The sequence below is a fragment of the Tympanuchus pallidicinctus genome, unplaced genomic scaffold (genome assembly GCF_026119805.1).
Source record: "Tympanuchus pallidicinctus isolate F22 unplaced genomic scaffold, pur_lepc_1.0 scaffold20, whole genome shotgun sequence".
Taxonomy (NCBI): Eukaryota; Metazoa; Chordata; class Aves; order Galliformes; family Phasianidae; genus Tympanuchus; species Tympanuchus pallidicinctus.
Genome location: NW_026294722.1, coordinates 4179982 through 4197399, shown reverse-complemented (window position 1 = coordinate 4197399; position 17418 = coordinate 4179982). Strand labels below are relative to the sequence as shown.

The 17418-nt window shown below is 55.6% G+C and overlaps 1 protein-coding gene across 3 annotated transcripts; it reads left to right on the top strand.

Annotated features, from left to right (window-relative positions):
* The first annotated feature begins 3290 nt into the window (after positions 1-3290).
* On the top strand, positions 3291-16254 carry GMEB2 (glucocorticoid modulatory element binding protein 2). 3 transcript variants are annotated; one of them, XM_052683591.1, is made up of 10 exons: positions 3291-3418; positions 4828-4970; positions 7043-7137; positions 7838-7965; positions 9299-9402; positions 11335-11492; positions 12735-12806; positions 13431-13568; positions 14105-14227; positions 14356-16254. In XM_052683591.1, exons 2-10 carry the CDS (start codon positions 4840-4842, stop codon positions 14991-14993), a joined length of 1587 nt encoding a protein of 528 aa, XP_052539551.1. In that variant the 5' UTR covers positions 3291-3418; positions 4828-4839; the 3' UTR covers positions 14994-16254. The 3 variants fall into 3 exon arrangements, with proteins under 3 accessions (XP_052539551.1, XP_052539550.1, XP_052539553.1); XM_052683590.1 differs by having other exon boundaries at positions 7040-7137; XM_052683593.1 differs by lacking the exons at positions 3291-3418; positions 4828-4970 and having other exon boundaries at positions 7040-7137; positions 7843-7965.
* The last annotated feature ends 1164 nt before the right edge of the window (positions 16255-17418 follow it).

Sequence of the window (17418 nt, the reverse complement as noted above, 5' to 3'; positions counted from 1 at the left end):
TCCTGTCTGTGATGGTGTGAGGGCTGTGCCCTGAGCCAGGGGCTGAGACTGAGGTGCTGTGGGCTCAGCGGGCTGAAGCTGTGCAAGGAAGGGGCTCAGACAGGGGTGAGCCTGGGGAGCACGCTGGTCCCACCCTGTTGGTGCCACGAGGGTGGGGGGATGTGGCTGCAGGATGCGCTGCTGCAGGCTGAGTCGTGCGTTGGTGACTGGCACACACGTGTGGCCAGGTGCTGCCCTGCCATGGGTGGGTGCTCCCAAGTTGGATGCCCCTCACGTCACTGCTACACTGAGCCTTTCTTTGTCTCATCAGCCCTGAGCCGTACAACTGCCGTGCTGTAACCCAGACGTGGGGTTACCTTTGAGTCAGCCTTCTGTGGACGATTCATGACCATGTGAACCCTGCACCGGGGCCAGCTGCTATTGCTGCCCTGTTCCGTGGGGGTGAGCATCCCTGGCGTGGGTTCTGCCCTGCTGCAGCACTCTGTGTATGCAAAATTGCACCCATGGGAACAGGGTTTGCATTCACACTGTTGTGCCACTGGGAATGAGGCAGGGAATGGCTGCTCGTGGTGCTGGAGGTTTCTCATAGCCCAAAGCGGGGCCTGGGGGTCCCACGTTCCATTCTCAGCTGGAGGTGGTTGTTGTGCAAGAGAAGTGATGACGAAAAGAAAGGAAAAAGAAAGGAAAAGGGTCTGATCCCCTGTGTGCCCATCTCTCTCCATGAGTTGGTTGTTTGAGTTCTAAGGCTCCTGTGTGTATTGTGGGAATACCAATAAAAGGCGTTAAACAGAAAATGAACCTAAAGATTTTACAAAACAGAATCCAAGCCTCTGTATGTTAAATGAGTACTTTGCACCCATACAAAAGATGCAGAAATCGAGCCCATCCTTTATCACCATTCTCAGAGGAAAAGAAGCATAATACAATGCTCAAATGCAGGTACCACCCCAGCCCTTCGCTTAGAGGTGAGGGCGTGCAGCGGCGTAACAGAGGACGAGCAAAACGTTATGATTGCAAATACAATAAATCCAGTTCTGGAAAACGTCTGAGTTTCTTTTCTTTTCAATATTCCCTCCCCCCCCCCCCACCTCATGTGTAATGTTTCCTAAAAGCAGCACAGCCCCCACCTCCACCCTGGAGCAGCATCCTGACAGAGCCCTGGAGTGAGATGCTCCCAAAACATCCCCAGTGCTGCAGCATTCAGATCAGTGCCCTTTGTGATTCCCTCAGGTGCTGTCCTGAGGAATCTGCACTGCTGCCTTAGTGGTCCTTCACCAGAATTTGCAGTGCCCACCATCCCAGCCCCTCTGGCCCCGAAGGAACATTCCCACATTCTCAGCATTCTTAGGGACTGCCCCATGTTTTGGGCCCCAGGAGCAGAGCTGGGGCTGCCACACCGCAGCTCTTCCCACGTGCACAGGATGCCACCATCCCCACATACAGCAATTCTATATTTGCAGTGTGACCTTGGCAGTTTGGAAGATAAGAGCCCAAGTGGGAACGCAGTGCAGCTCAGTGCTCAGAGGTTTTCTAGCTGCAGCTCTGGGCATGGGGCTCTGTAACAACATGGTGATCTGTCCTGTGTAAAACAGAGACCAAGTGCCTGCAAGGCAGAGCCCTCGGCCCCAGCTGAGCTTGCAGCAAAAGGGAGATTTTGCTTCCCAGGAGATCACAGACTACAGACCCACTTTCTTTATTGCATTTCTGCCATTGGCCAGCATAGGAGATGATGGCAGAGGGACCTTCCATGGAAAGGGGTTTTGTGATGTCTGGTGGGTGAGTTGCCACTACTGGTGATCTGTTGGTCTTTGAGCAAAATAAATCATATGGGTGGCAGCCCTGCTCACAGCATCAGAATGGGATGGTGCCAATCCAAGCTATGAGTCTGTGAGACTCTGACACCCACTGGGGAGATGACACCCATAGGAGAGGCATCCTGAGCTGCACAAAGCGCTCCCACAGACCGCTGTATCCTCCAGGTGCATTTCTATCTCCAGTTTGACAATGCATTGCTGATAAAAGCAGTGGAACAGTCCTCAGAGAACATATCTCTTCAGACCTCAGGATCGGTGGTGAAGCAGCGCAGCACAGCTCTTGCAGGACTGTGAGCATCAGGGGAATGAGGACTGGAAAGCAGCTGCCTGCAGCTGGGCACAGCCTTGGCACCAGGAGCTCACACGTGGCTCCTGAAGCACTGCACGCCCTGCATGGCGTACTTTCTTCCCATATCCAGTATAAGTTTGCCCTCTTTCAGTTTGAAGCCATTTCCCCTTGTCCTATCACACAGACTCTGCTACAGAGTCTGTCCCCAGCTCCTTTGGATCTGGAAAGGCCGCCCTGAGGTCTACCTCCAGCCCTCTGCCCTCCACACTGCACAGCCTCAGCTCTCTCAACCTGCCCTCATATGGAGGTGTTCCATCCCTTGGAGCATTTCTGTGGCCCTCCTTTAGATGTGCTCCAACAGATCCATGTCTCTCCTGTGCTGAAGACTCCCCTCATGGATGCAGTGCTCCAGGTGAGGTCTCACAGCACAGAGCAGAGGGGCAGGACCACCTCCGTGCCCTGCTGGCCACACTGCTTTGGGTGGAAAATCCATGCATAAGCACTGCTCTGCATTCCTAAATGGAACGAATGCATGGAAGTGCATGCATGTGCACCAACGGGGAGGGAGCAAGGTCGATATGCCCAGCACCTCGCTGCACTTGGCTCAGATGCATACGCTCCCCGTGCACACTGTGCCCTGTGCTGGGGGGTATGCATGAGGCTGGGTGCATTTGGGAGCAATGGCCGCACGCTCAGTGCGTGCATGCAGGAGTCTGGGTAGACGCAGGGCTCCCCGGGGTCATGCAGGGCCCGGGGGCAAGCACGGGACCCGAGAAGCACGCAGGGTGCACAGCAATGCACGCAGGGGGGAACACACGAGGGGCGAGGAAATACATGGAGAGGGAAGAAACACACAGCAGGCCGGAAGGGACACGCAAAGCCGGGAAAGAAGCGGGGAGAAACTCGCAAAGCTGCAAAACTACAAAGCAGCAAAGGCGATGCACTCCGCGGCGCGCTCCCGATGCGCGACGCACCCTGCAGGCGGCGGCGCGCACCGTGCCCCCGGCTGCCCCCAGCCGCGCACGCGCACTGCGCCTCTCTGCCACTTATTTCGCAGGCAGGTCGAGCCGCGGAGCCGCGCCAAATAAGTCCCGAGAGCCGAGCCGGGGCCGTGCGCCTGCGCGCCGCGAGCCGGGGCGGCGGCGGCGGCGGCGGGGGGGGGGGGGGGGGGGCGAGAGCCGCGCGTGCGGCGGAGCCCCGCAGCCCCCAGCCCAGCGCCCGGCCCCGCACCCGGCCGTCCCGTACCCGGTCCGGCTCGGCCCCCGCCGCAGCCCCCGGAGCCGCAGCGAGCGGGGCCGCGGGGCTTCGGCCCGAGGTAAGCGCCGGGCTCGGGCCTACCGCGGGGCCTCGCGCCGCACGCCGCGTCCGGCCGGGTCCCTGCGGAGCGTCAGGACGTTACGGCGGCGGCGGGAGACGCGGCGGCAGCGCCCGGCCGGCCCCCCCTCACCCCCCTCCCTCCTCCTCCTCCTCCTCCTCTTCGCCCTCCCTCCGACGGGAGCGCGCCCACGCGCCCCCCCCTCCCCTCCTAGAGCCGCCTCCGCGCCCCTCAGCCCCCCGCGCTGTCGCCTCTGCGCAGCCCTGCGCCCCCATCGCCTTCACCCCCTTTAGGCGCAGCCCCCCCATAACCCCCCTACACCCTTCTACGTGCATTGCCCCCCTTGCTGCCCCCCCTCCACACAGCGACTTTCTGCCAAACCTCCCCAACCCCCCCCCCCCAAAAAAAACAAACAAACAAAAAAGAACAGGCAGTGCAGTGCTATTCTTTTCTCACCCCATTTTCCCCCTTCTTTGCCAACGCTGCGTTGGGACGCTGAAGTTGGTGGTGTGGGTGGTGCTTTGCTTGGTGGGAGCTCTGTGCCCGTGGTGTTGTGGGGGTTCATCTCAAAAAGCAACGTGGGGGGGCAGGGAGAGGTCAGCCAAAATCCTACAGCAGTCAGCAGTTGCAGAGCTGTGCTGCGTCCTTGCAAGGAGGGGATGGAGCAAAGCCTCAGCTTCTTGTGCTGCCTGCTGTCCGCTCAGCCTCATGCATTACTGCTACAACAATTAACTTTGTTTCTTTCTCATGCAATGAAAGCACTGTAAGAGCAAGCTGTTAATGGGAAGTGGCTTAACGAGGGGGGGGAGCAGCTGTGCTTTCGTTTCTCGAGTTGCAGCTCCTATCCCTGGGAGCACAGCGGTGCCTTTGGAAGGGGGCTGAAGCTCTCCTATTGCATTGAGCGGCTCAGAGCTGGGTGCCAGGAGTGCTGTGCAGTGGCAGCGTGCAAGGACACGGCTTCCCCTGCCTGCACTTGGCTGGGGTTGCTCACCATGAGGTCTCTGCCCATGGGGCACAGTGAGGGTGACAGCACTGGGAGAGGCGGGTGGTTCTGTGGAGATGTGTCCTCACCAGGGCCTGTTGGAAACATCACAGAATCACAGAATGGCCAGGGTTGGAAGGGACCCTGATCATGAATCTTCAACCCCCTGCCAGGTGCAGGGCCACCAACCTCCCCATTTAATGCCAGACCAGGCTGCCCAGGGCCCCATCCAGCCTGGCTTGAACACCTCCAGGGACGGGGCATCCACAGCCTCTCTGGGCAGCTGTGCCAGCATCTCACCACTCTGTAAAGAACTTCCCCCTGACGACATCCCCCTAAACCTGTCTAACTCACCCCTGTCCTGCTGTGTCCCCTGTGTGGCACTGCTGGTAGCAGAGCAGTCACTCTCTGTGCTGTGTCCCTGCAGAGCACTGCTCCCATGGCCACGCCGGACGTCAGTGTGCACATGGAGGAGGTGGTGGTGGTGACGACGCCGGACACGGCAGTGGATGGCAGTGGGGTGGAGGAGGTGAAGACAGTGCTGGTCACCACCAATCTGTCCCAGCATGGGTAAGAGCAGAGGTGACCTGGTGGGATGGATGTGGACACATCTTTGGATAAATCAGTTTTTTCACTGTTTCTTTCCCAGCGATCCACTAAGCTCCAGGCAGTGGATATTCTTGCACAGCTGCTGGGCACGGTGCAGCAGAGCTTTGGGGTTGGGCTTAGCAATGAAGTGCTGGATGGGGCAGCACTGATCCAAAAGCAGAGTGAACCTGGGTGACATCTGCAGCACTCCTGTCCCACCTGTTGAAGTGAGCTCTGTTTGGGTACAGCTCAGGGACACATGGGCTGTTGGCTTCTTTTCTCCTCCATCTTGTCTGTGTCTTGCTCCAAGTCCATCTTGGCAGGCAGAAGCCCCCAGCTCACATCTGGTGCTGGCTTTGGGTAGCTTTACCCACTTCAGGCGTTCTCATGCTCCCACAAAGCAGGCAGCAAGCAGCTACTTGTTGCTCTCCAAAACATTTCTGTCCTGCTCCAGTACGTCCTGCTATTTCTGTGCTCTGGGGAGGGGCATCGTGTTTCATCTTTTAGAGCACAAAACAGCGGCTGTGCTGCAACTAGAGTCAAATCTGAGCAGGCTCAGCTCCATCTGTGCTGCTGGTTCTGGTCAGCGTGATTCCCCGAGCCACAGCTGACGTGGAATGGGAGCTGTGGCTGTTTGGATGCTGAGCAGGGGCTGCTTTTCATGTGGCTGTGAGGTCTGGAACATGAGCCACGGCAGGGACTGCCTTGACTGGTTTGGTTCCCTTTCATTCTTTTCTTCCCCTCCTATTTTTCTTTGGAAACCTCTCCTTGCCCCTCCATCAGAGCAGACAGAACCCTGCAGGGCTTTTTGAAGCATCTCAAAGCACTGCTCCTGGGCTCCCATACTGGAGCATTGCTGTGGGAAGGGCATGGACCGGGGGCTTGTGCCTCTGCTGGGCTCCTCTCCCTCCCTGGCATGGTGGAGGCTCCTCAGTTGTAGCTGGGCTGTGGAGGAAGCTCTGAGCTCTTTGTTTTACACTGCTGCAAAGCCCCAGGGCAGCAGGAGAGGCTCTTTGGGCTCAATGCATCTTTCTGCTGCTCTTTTGGCTGTGGTTTTGCTGTTTAAAAAAAAGTATATATATAAGCAGAGGCTTAAGAGCTTAATTAGCTCCTGCATTTTAATATTGTGTGAAAAAAAGCAGAGGAGAGCAGAAATGGTAACAATCAGCAGGAGGCTTTTCTTTCGTTTGTGCTTGGGAGAGGTCTGTGTTCCCCTGCTCTGATGCGCTGCCTGTATTTCTGCTGCAGTCTTTTGGTGGAGGCTTTTCTTTCCCGAGCTCCCAGAGGAGGCAGAGGCAGGCACAGCTTTGCCAGCACTCATCCTCCCTTCTCCCACTTGCTCTGTGTGTCCTCCCAGGGACATGACAGCTGCATCCCAGCATTGTCATGGCAACCGATGGGGACGCTTCAGCTCCTCCTGCTGCAGTCCCTCCAGAATGGGATGGGAGGAAGCAGAGCCAAAACCACCCCAATATGTATCCTAAAGCCTTTGGGCAATGAGGAGCAAATCTTGGGCTGAGCCTGATCCCCAGCAGAGTTGAGTGCACAGGAGAGATGCAGATGTGTGGCCCCATCAGCAAGGCTCCTGGAGAGGTCTGAGGGTTCTGGTGTAGGGAAGATGAAAGTGGTCTTCTTTGCCTTCATCAGTTAATTAGTGTTACATTAATGTTGTATGTATGTGGGGCTGTAAGAGGGGGAAACAGAGGAGTCTAGTTTGTGTGTTCTCTGTTCCCAGGTCTGTTGAGCTTGTGCTGCTCTGAGGTCCCCTGTGCAGAAAGCAGCATGTGTAGCTGGTGCACTGTGTGTGTGTTATTTCCAGGGAATTCCTTAGGGGAATTTGACAGAGGCTCCTAACGGAGAGTCTGACCCAGAGCCCAGCGGTGTCAGCAGCATCTCTGCCTCCCCTTCCTCTGTACCCACCTGGCTGCAGGGAGAAGAGTCAGATTTTGTGGAAAAAATAGAGTAGGAATGACTTCTGAAGCCTTCTCCAAACATTGCGCCAGAGACAGCAATTCCACACAGCTTCATTTTGCATTTCTCTCTCTTGCCAGCAGTGACATAAATGAGGACACCCTGGAGACTGAAAACGCAGCCGCTGCGGCCGCTGCCGCCTTCACAGCATCCACACACCTGAAGGAAGCAGTGCTAGGTAGGTCTGAGCTGCAGCTGATGGGGCTCGGCTCCTCGGGGGCTGCTGAGAGCTGGGGAGGCACCTACTGCTGCGTGGCAGGGCTGGGGGTGCTCCTGCATCCCTGTCTGCCGTCAGAAGTGCTGTTTGGGGTGCCCAGCATGGGGGATGCTGCTCTGCATCGAGGTGCGCTCCAGCGTTAGGGGAGGGCCGGGTGCTGCTGCTGCTCGCTGGAGCGCTGCTGCCCCCTCCTGGTGCGGGTTGTGTCCCTGTGATCTTGCCAGCTCTTGGCTTTTTGCCGCGGAAGGATGTGATGTTGGCTTTCCAGCAGCTTTGGTTTCAAGCGAAAGTGAATTTGGAGAGCAAAGGAGCTGGGGCTGGGAGAACCTTAAGTTGCCTTCACCCACAGTTTGAGAGTGTGTAGTCATCGTAACACCACCATTCCTTACATGGTTATCAAGAATTGGATTTGCAGCCCTGGCTGCTGATTTCTCAGATCTCACGCATTCAGCTGTGGGAGGATTTATGTGGATGTTTGTGTGCTATTTCACCTCAGCGATTTGGGTGCACCGTGTGAGTGAATTGTGACCACAGCACCCCATTGCCACCCGTGTCCCTTGTGTGTTACCTACTTGTGCTGATCCTGACCTTCAGCACTGCACTGGGAACTGCAGCTCATGTTTCTCTCTGCTCCATCCCTTGCTCTGTTCCCTGTGAGAAGTGAAGATGGCTGAAGACGAGGACAGCTTGGAGGCAGAGATCGTGTACCCCATCACCTGTGGGGACAGCAAAGCCAACCTCATCTGGAGGAAGTTCGTGTGCCCTGGGATCAATGTGAAGTGTGTGCAGGTGGGTGTGGGGCTGTGGTGCTGTTCCTGCTTCTGCTTCTGGCTGGGAAGAACCAGAGTTCCCTGTGTTCACATCATCCTGCGTGCCATGCGTGGGGTTTGGTGACTCAGTGAGCCTTTTTTGAGTCAAAACCACACCATGGTGGGAAAGGGAAAAAGTTTTGGGTGTGGTGCCTGCTACTTGTCTTGCTCCATCTGAGCAGACCTGGCTGGAAAAATGCTTTCCACATTTCACTGCTTCACTGCAGAGTTTGAGGAGTTTGGTCTCTTCTGCTGTCTGTTTGAGTTTGAGGATTTGTTGAGAAGTTTAGGTAGGGAACGTGCTGAGCAGTGTCTGCTGTGTCCTGGAGGGCTTCTGGTTAAAACCTGCATGGATGTGGGAGGAGAGCCTGGCTTCATCTTCATGTGGACATGTTGCCACATGAGGGCTTTGCAAAGGATGTTCCTTTTCCTGCAGAGGAAACATGGCCTTTTACAAAGAGAACAGCTCCCAGTGCAGATAATTGCTTTTGTTGCTGCCTAAAATCAGCATTCTCTTTGCACTGAAGCCCATGCAGCAGTTCTTTATGCACTGTGAGTAAACCAGCTCACCTTAACATAAGTTCACATGTGCATGGAGAGGAGACCTGGAGGTGGGGAATCTTTCCTAAGACTGCCCATAAAGCACTGCTTTGAGGTCTGCCTGGCTCTGGAGGTTGCTTTTAGCTCAGCTCATGGGGTCAGATCCAGCTGGGTGCATAGGGCAATAAACAAAGGGGCAGAACAGGCTCCTGGTACAGCAAGGCCAGCTCCCTGCAACTGGTTTTCTGTGCAAGCAGGTGTGCTCCAAGAGGGGTCAGAGGTTTCACTGATAGCAGTGTCTGTGCTCGGTAGCAGGAGGTCAGAGGCCAGGCAGGCTTCTCCTTCCTTGCTTACGCAGGGCTGTGTGCACAGGGCTGTGCTGGGGAGCCTGTGGAGGCCATGCAACTCCACACAGCACTGCAGAAGCTGGGGCAGTGAGCTGTGCACTGCTGCTCAGGATCACCTGCATCAACCCTGGCTGCTTTGCTGTGCAGGGCAAGCAAGCAAGTTGGGCATTCAGCAAACTGCTCCATGCTGCTTGTACCCCAGGTTTGCCAAGCAGCTGCCAGCTGCATGTCTTCAGCTCTGAGCTAGAGGTGCTCCAAACAGTTTTCTCAAAGCTGTGGGGTGCTTGCCAGCCATCTCCAATGCTGATACTTCAGTTAAACGTGTTGAGCCCTGGCCCGAGCTGCCCAGGCTTGCCTGGTGTCATCATCTCTAGGGGTGCAGTGTTGCTCATTGCTCACCACACTGACGCTGCGCTTCTCCTGCAGTTCGACGGACACCTCATCAGCCCCAAGGAGTTTGTGCACCTGGCAGGAAAGTCCACTCTGAAGGACTGGAAGCGGGCGATCCGGATGAACGGGATCATGCTCCGGTCAGTCTGCATGGCAGCAGATGGGATTTCTTCTTGCTGGGGTGGGACAGAACCTTCTACACGGTTGTAGTGTCGCAGGGGGCGCTGATGTGCTGCTGAATGCTGGCCCCAAATGCTGTCCACCTGAAGGCTTTGCGTATCCTTGTGGACAGGGAATAATTGGGGCAGCAAAACCCCATAAGTTTTAGCACTTGAACCCCTCTGCTTTCCCATGAGGTCCTAAGTGAGCACTTTAGTGCCCAGGGGTTGGGCTGTGTTGTGTGCAGCTCTGTTTGAGCCACAAAGCGTGGTCTGCTCATGAGCATTGCATTACTCCCATTGCATGACGGCTGCTTTAGATCCATTTGTTGGTTTTCTTATTTTCCCAAGGGCTTATGCAAAGCTTATTTATGGAAACGGGCAACTTCTCTGGCCTCAACTATAGCAATTAAATTCTTCTGTGTTCTTGAACACCAGCATGAGACAGGTTCAGTAACACCCACAGCCCTGCCTGTAGGCAGCACCTCGCTCCCTGGGGATGGCCATGCTTTCCTCATCCTTTCACAGGGTGACGTTGCATCTGCCAGAATCCTTCTGCTTTGATGCATGAGTCTCGTACTCCTAAGCAGCTTTTGCTCTGCGTAGGTTCTGCACAACAGGCTTGTGCTGGGCAGGGTGGGTCCTTGGGGAAATAACGTGTGTGAGGGCTGTGTGATGGGGAGCTTGCAGGCTGTGGGTGGATGCCAGAAGTTCACTTGGCTTTGGGCTTCCCAACTTCTTCTTTCGTACCTGAGTCTGTATGAGCAGCTGTGGAAAAAAAAGAGGAAGGCAGGGTGAGATTCTTCCGTGAGAACTGGTTATTTTTTTCTTTTTCAGTCCTTCCTCCTCATTTTAGCTCTTGAGGAAAATTTCCCTTGAAAGCCATCAGCCTGCTGTAGGCCCGTGCTCTCCCTTCTTCTTTCTGTTCCTACACGGCTGTGTTTTGCTGAACCTATTCAGAGCATCCTTGGGCATCCCTCCTCTCACTCCTGGCACAGCGTGGCAGGGCCGTGGGCTCTGGGATGTGCAGAGCAGTGGTCAGAAGCACAGTATGTGAGTCTCACCCTGTTTGCTCCCTCTTGGGGGGGGAGAGAGGCTCAGCCCACTGGCTGATCCCAGGAGCCAGCGGTGTCCTCCCAGCTTGTCTATGATGGCATCTTTCCCAAAATTCCTTCTCTTTTAAGTCATTTTACACTGTTTTCTTTCTTTCAAGTGGAGCTTGAGTAGCTTTAGTCAAACATACCTTTGTTTTGTAAAGTTTACTCTAAAACTTCTGCTGGCTTAGAAAAACAAAGTGGCTTATCAGTTTCAGTGGTACCATAAGTCCCCATCACTGCATGAAATTTGGCCACAGGACCTCAGCTCCACTCCACGCTGTTGTTTTTTGGGGTTGGCATACCAGCCTCTCCCCCAGCGTTTGCTGACAGCAAAGGCTGCAGGTTGTGTTGCTTGGGGAATGAATGGATTGTCCACCATGTTCTACCCTGAAGGTTTCCCTGCTGTCAAGAGGTGGACATTTCAATAAGTCTTTTGAATAAGTGACCAGCATCAGGCAGGCTGTGGCTGCTGCTTTAAGTGACTCTTAGTGAACGCTGCTTGTAAGGAGGGGAGAGCTTGGCAAGGGATGCTCAGACCTTTGTCTCTGTCTCTCCAGCTGATGGTGGTGTGCCCAGCAAACCCCGCAGGCATTCATCATGCAGCCTCGTCCTGCTAGCAGGCACTGTGCTGGGGCAAGGCAGAAGCAGAGCACGGCTTCTGCTCTCTGCAGGGTGCTGGGAGGTGAGGAGGAGGCTCCCTGGGATGCTGAGGTGTTTGGGGGATGCTCTGCAGGCTGCTCCGTGTGCTGACTGGGCAAGAGCTGCTCCTCTGGCTGAGCATGTGAGCATGTCCCTGTGTTTGCTCCCTCTCTTGCAGAAAGATCATGGACTCGGGGGAGCTGGATTTTTACCAGCACACCAAGGTCTGCTCCAACACGTGCCGGAGCACCAAGATTGATCTGACCGGTGCCAGGGTGTCCCTGAGCAGCCAGACCTCCACGGAATACATCCCTCTCACTCCTGCTTCCACAGATGGTACGTGCAGCAATTCCTGGCACCTTTTAGCAGGAGCTTTGCAGGATTAAAGCAGAACTGGTGCTGCATACCCGATGGCCCTTAAGGTTGCCTCTCGACTGTACTTTGCTTTGCAGTTTGCTTTTATTCTGCTTTTTTTCCCCCTTGCACTGTTGCAGGATTTCTCATAGCAGCACTGGGCAATGTTCTCAGTGCAGAGAGGCAGTCCCTCCCCCCGTTGCTCTGTAATACTGCGTGACCAATGCCCTTCTTGGCACCCTGTCCTGTGTAGCTGAAGCAATTGATCAGTGAGCAAACAGCAGTGGGTGTGTGATGGGGACTCTCTTTCAGCTGTTGTGTCCCACGCTGGTCACAGCCCCCAGGGCTGATGTGGTCCTCAGCAGTGCAGGCTCAGAGCCCTCCTGTGCTCACCCCGTGGGGAGCTGACTTCAGCTTGAATAATGAATGGGCTCTCACTAAAGGCTCCCTGCCTGAATTATTTATTGGTTTTGTCTGATGGCAGATTAAAGAGAACTGGGGAATACAGTGGGTTCTGTATCTGCCCTTGTGCGTGTAGTTTGTAAAACTGGATTTAAATGGCGTTGTATCTCTGTAGCTTTAGCCCTGACTTTAATTTGTCCTATCATTACAATCAGCTGTTATATTGAAAGCTATTTCTGAGTACTTTTTCTTCAACTCCTTTTGCTATTGAGAGTCAAGAAACGCCCCTGAGGACTCCAGAATGCATCTGTGGGGCAGAGAGCTGCCAGCATGAGTTAATTATGGCCCTGGTTATTAGCTCACTACTGAGGGATGCTGCATTAAGCACAAAACCCACAAAGGTTTTTGTGAGGAAGGAGCCATCCCCTGCAAAGCTTTGGGACCCCCGTGGTGTGCGGGTCTGGCAGATGGCGAGCTGGCCAGAAGGGACAGCAGGAAATCAAGCTTAGAGCACTGCCTTGAGCAAGAAGGATGTATGCAGAGGGGGATGGGAGGAGAGTGCTCTTGGTCTTGTGCAAGGGTTGCAGGAGTAATCCCTTCGGTATTGCACTCCAGAGTGGAAAAATCAGCTGTGGCCGCACGGCGCAGCCGCGTGGCTCCTGTGAAAGTGGCTCCACCCAACCAAAAGGGGCAGTTCCAGCAGTGAAGCAAGCAGAGCATCCCTTGGAAACAGCCTGTGAGAAATGCAGAAAAAAAATCAGGGCTTGGTTTTTTTTTTTTTTTTTTTTTTTTCTCTTTTTTCTTTTCTGCTATTGGTTGCAGTGAACGGATCCCCAGCTACAATTACCATAGAAACATGTGAGGATGCCAGCGATTGGACCACCAGCATTGGAGGTAGGGCTGCGTCTGGGCAGAGGCTGAGGGTGATGTGGGAGAAGTGGGGGTGGTGGGGACAGGGGTCAGGGGTCAGGGATGAGGAGCAGGGCCTATTGCTGCAGCTGCCCTGCTCAGACCTCCTGCTGCCAGCCCGTCTAACTCTGCTACATGGGCTTGGGATGGAATTGTTTCTAAGCACTGGAATGTCTAAGTGTGGTGTGGCTCTGGGTGGGGAAATTAATTGGAGAGTCATGAATTCTGTGGTCCTCCGGTGTAATTGGAGCTGAGGAAAGAGATGTGAGGCTCAAGGCATTGGGTTCTTGGGAGAGCTGTGCTGTGGTCGCAGCCTTGCACCTGTGTGCTGAGTCCTGAGCTGGAGAAGTGGGCTCTTCTGGCACCATGTCCTGGCTGCTCTGTGTGCTGCAGCAGGATGGGATTTGTCCTTCTGTCTGCTCTTTGGGTACTGTGCACCCACAGACCTGGGGGACCTCACCCTTATATGGGACAGAAGGCAGAGAGCACATCACGGTCACTTGGAAGCTGGTTAATGTGCAGCCCCTTTTTTCCTAAGAGCCACAAAAACACGACTTCCACCTCGGAAGGATCTGAAGACCTCCCTTACCTCCCTTTCTCTCCCTCCAGATGACACCTTTGCGTTCTGGCGAGGCCTGAGGGACGCAGGTCTGCTGGATGATGTCATCCAGGAGTTCCATCAGGAGCTGCTGGACACCATGAGGGGTTTGCAGCAGCGGGCGCAGGACCCCCCCTTGCAGCTGGGAGGTGAGCAGCTGACAGCAGGCACTGGGCTGAGGGTGTCCCTGGGAGCCGTTGTGACTCAGACTTGTTACAGTCAGAAATGATATAGAAAGGAAACTTGTTTCTGCACTTCCAGCTTATCAATGTGTGCAGACGGCCCTGTTATCATTGGTGCTGGTGCAGGAGGGCAGCTCTGAGCACGGGCTGCAAGTGGCCACAATTCCTTCAGGTTCTCTGGGCCCCGGGTTTCCCGTGCTGTCTTTAGGATGCTAGGCAAGCATTTGGCTCTGGAGCTGGAAGGAACTTTGGCCATTGGAGTAATGGTGCAGCAAGCAGCTGCTGTGCCAAGAGGCTTATTGATCCCTTCTAAGTACGAGAGTGCTGCTTATCCAGGAATAACCTCCTGCACTTGCTCACAACTTCTCCTGCCCAGTTCCTTGTGTTACCCTCACACAGGCTTTGGCTGTCTCAGCTGAACACCTTTGCTTTCAGATAGCTTTTTACCAAACCATTTGGAATGTTTTGTTCCTCAAAGATCCGTCTCTTCTCTTCCTTTTAAGATGCTGTCCTACTCAACAACGTGGTGCAGAACTTCAGGATGCTGGACCTGGTCAAGAAAGTCCTGGCCAGCCACAAGTGCCAGATGGATCGCTCCAGGGAGCAGTACACACGGGATCTGGCAGGTATGCTCCTGCAGTTACCCAGCAGCGTTGGGTTGTTACTGTGTAAAGCAGCAGCTTTGGTGTTACACTGGGGCCCATGCTGGAGCCGTGGGGATGCTCGATGCGCGCTCACCTCGCTCTTCTTGCAGCTCTGGAGCAGCAGTGTGATGAGCACCGCAAGCGTGCCAAGGAGCTGAAGCACAAATCGCAGCACCTCAACAACGTGCTGATGACTCTGACTCCCGTCTCTGTCCCCACACCTTTAAAACGCCCTCGGCTCACCCGGGCCACCTCCGGACCGGCTGCCATCACCTCCCAGGTGCTGTCCCAGCCGGCGCAGATCGCCGTCACCCCGGCCGTGCCGATGTCCCAACTCGCCAGCCTGCCTCTGGGCAAAGTGGTCTCGACTCTCCCATCCTCGGTGTTGGGTAAAACCCCATCCCAACCGCCCGCCGCCAGCTCTCCAGCCTCCCCGCTGCTGGGTGGCTACACTGTACTGGCCTCTGCCGGCAACGCCTTCCCCGGCGCGGTGGAAATCCACCCGGACGCTCCCAACGTGACGGTGCTGAGCACGGCGGCAGCGACCGCTCAGGACAGCAGCACGGTTGTGAAGGTGCTCAGCCCTTTCCAGCTGCTGGCGCTGCCGGGGCTCGGCGCCGCCATCCAGAACGTGACGCACGTGAGTGGCGGCGGTGCGGTGCTCACTGTGCCCCCCGAGGGTCCCACGGCCGAGCACAACGCTGCCATCGAGGTGACGGCGGTGGCCGATGAAGCAGAGCAGAAGTGAAGGAGGGGGGCCCTGCCTGGAGGGGACATTCGTCACGGCGCTCGGGGGAACGGCCTTGGGTCTGCGTGGTGCAATGAGGGGCGTGGGTTGAGGAGGCTCAGGGCGGCTGGAGCTGGGAGCGAGTTGGTGTGCGGGGCAGGCAGAGAGGGAAGGGAGGATGCCTGGAGGAGACGAGGGCAGCAGCGTGCTCTGCCCTGCTGGGAGGAGGTCTGGAAAAAAAAACAAAACCCAAAAAGAAACAAACAAACAAAAAAATTAAGGCTAAGTTTTTATAAAGCTTTCCTCCCTGCTCTCTTGGGACAGTTACTTCACGCTGCATCTGAGGAGCAGGGTAGGATGTAGTGTGAGCTGCGGGAGCGTGGAGCGCTGCGCCGGCACCGAGCCGGCTGCTGGGAGCCCACAGGCAGCAGTGGGATGAGTGTGGGGCCACTCAGTGTCCCTGTCCTGCAGCACAGAGGGGCACGGAGCCCTGGGGCTGACCCTTGGGTGCAGGCACTGTGAGCGGGTGGCCCAGGTCAGAGCGAGGAGGATCCCAGGTTGTGATTCCCCAGAGAACAGAGGAACCCAGAGGGCCGGGAAGAGCTGCGACTTCTGGGGTTTTAGGGTCTCTTTTCTATTTTTCTCAAAAAAAAAGAAAAAAAAAAATTAAAAAAAAATCCATTTTTAGGATTTTTTTTTTTTTTTAAATTAAAGGTTGGGAGCGCATTACTGGATTACTAAGGCAGAATGGGGTGGTGGGTGCAGAGTGAAGGGGCTGAGCAGCAGCAACTCCATGCCCAGCATCATCCCACTGGGTGCTGGCATCCATCACCCGCTGCAGGAGGATGCTCTGAAGGAATGGGGCGCTGGCCTCAAGCATGCCCCAGTGTTTGGGTGCTGGGAGGAGCTGGTTGCCTCAGGTGTGGGTTTTCTATGAGCTCAGTCTGGCAGCAGCAATGGCAGGTTGCTTCTATCTGCTAATAAACGTGGTGTTGTTTTTTTTTTTTGACAGAATTTTGCTGGCTTGTTGCCTTTCTGTGTCTGGTGCTGACAGCTTGGGGCAGGAACATGTTGTTTAAACTGAAAACACAAGTACTCATATTTATAAATACCCACATGCCCATATATGCTGTGCTTGCTGCCATCCACCCGGCAGAGCTGTGACAGGAGCGGTTCTTCCCTCCAGGCATGAGCTGTGTTTGCTTTCACGTGCCCTGACCCAGGGCCACAGCCCCACATGGAGGCTGAGGCTCTCCCTTCCCAGGGCTGCCAGCCATTAAGAGCACTGTGATTTCTTCCTTGCTATCTCTGTACTTGGGACACCATCGATAGATCAGACCGAGGGAATGCAAAGAGGTGTAACAGACCCCGGCCTCTGATTGCCCTGCAGTGTGAGCAGCAGCACAGCTGGGATGCAGCAGGACAGGCTGTGCAGCATCCCTTCCTTACTCCAAGCCCAGTGACCCTGAGGATAAAGCAATAAAATCCCTGCAGGAGGACTTGGGCTGGGAAAATTCTCCATCCCTTTGCAGCAGCGTTTGCGCAGTGGGCACAGGGTGCAGCTGCAGTGCCCCAGCCCTGTAGTGTGCTCTGCTCAGGGGTAGGAGGGCTGTGCTGCCACGTCACCGTGCTGTCCCCACTGAAGGTGTCTGTGCGTTCTGCAGGAGCAACCTGTGCAGCAGAGCCTCTTCCATGGGATCCCGGTCTCTCAGCAGCCCCACAGTGTTCCCCCACTGCTGCTCTGTGCAGGTAACGCTTGGAATATGGAATGGTGCCCAGGACAGGGATGGGTTTGGAACTCCAAGAGTAGAAAAATGGCTGAGTTGTGTATATATACAGAAATCTAAACAGAAGTAACAACACACGGCTTGCTGGCCTCAGGCTGAAGGCAGCCAGGCTGCGCCCATTAGGATGCCAGCGATGCACCAAAGTAAAGATCCCGTGGCTCTGCACTTTGTTTCTCTTCTGCTTCCGCAGCCCCGTGCACAGCAGTGGTAAACCACCATTCGTGGGTGTGTGCCTTGGGGAAGGGCTTTTTGCTCACTGGCTCCAGGCTGAGAGCTGTGCTGCAGCCCTTCCTGCCCTCACCTTCTGCAGCCCCGTGGTTCTGTATGGGTGGGGGGCACCTGGACACAGCTGCTTTCTATTTTCCCCTCCCAGCTCCCTCTGCTGCCGTGGTTTGCGGGTGCAGAGGTGCTCCAGCCCCATAGGGACCCCTATGGGCAATGAGTGCCCAGCGGTGAGCACGGAATGAGCGCAGGGCTCCAGGCTGCCGCGGACTGCTGGTGAATTCCCCTCCACCCCCCCCCTCCCTACCTCCCTGCTTCCTCCGACAGAAGGAATGGAAACCGAAACTGGGCACTTACGGCTGGGTTTGTCTGCCTGAAATGAGCGAACGCCGGGTTTCGGCGCACCCCCACTGCTGGTGCCGTGACGGCGATGCAGC

Coding starts and splice junctions, on each gene's coding strand:
- GMEB2 (XM_052683590.1), top strand. CDS start 4,840: ATGGCCACGCCGGACGTCAGTGTGCACATGGAGGAGGTGGTGGTGGTG. Junction 7,966..9,298: donor TCAATGTGAAGTGTGTGCAG/GTGGGTGTGGGG, acceptor CTTCTCCTGCAG/TTCGACGGACACCTCATCAG. Junction 14,228..14,355: donor GTACACACGGGATCTGGCAG/GTATGCTCCTGC, acceptor CTCTTCTTGCAG/CTCTGGAGCAGCAGTGTGAT.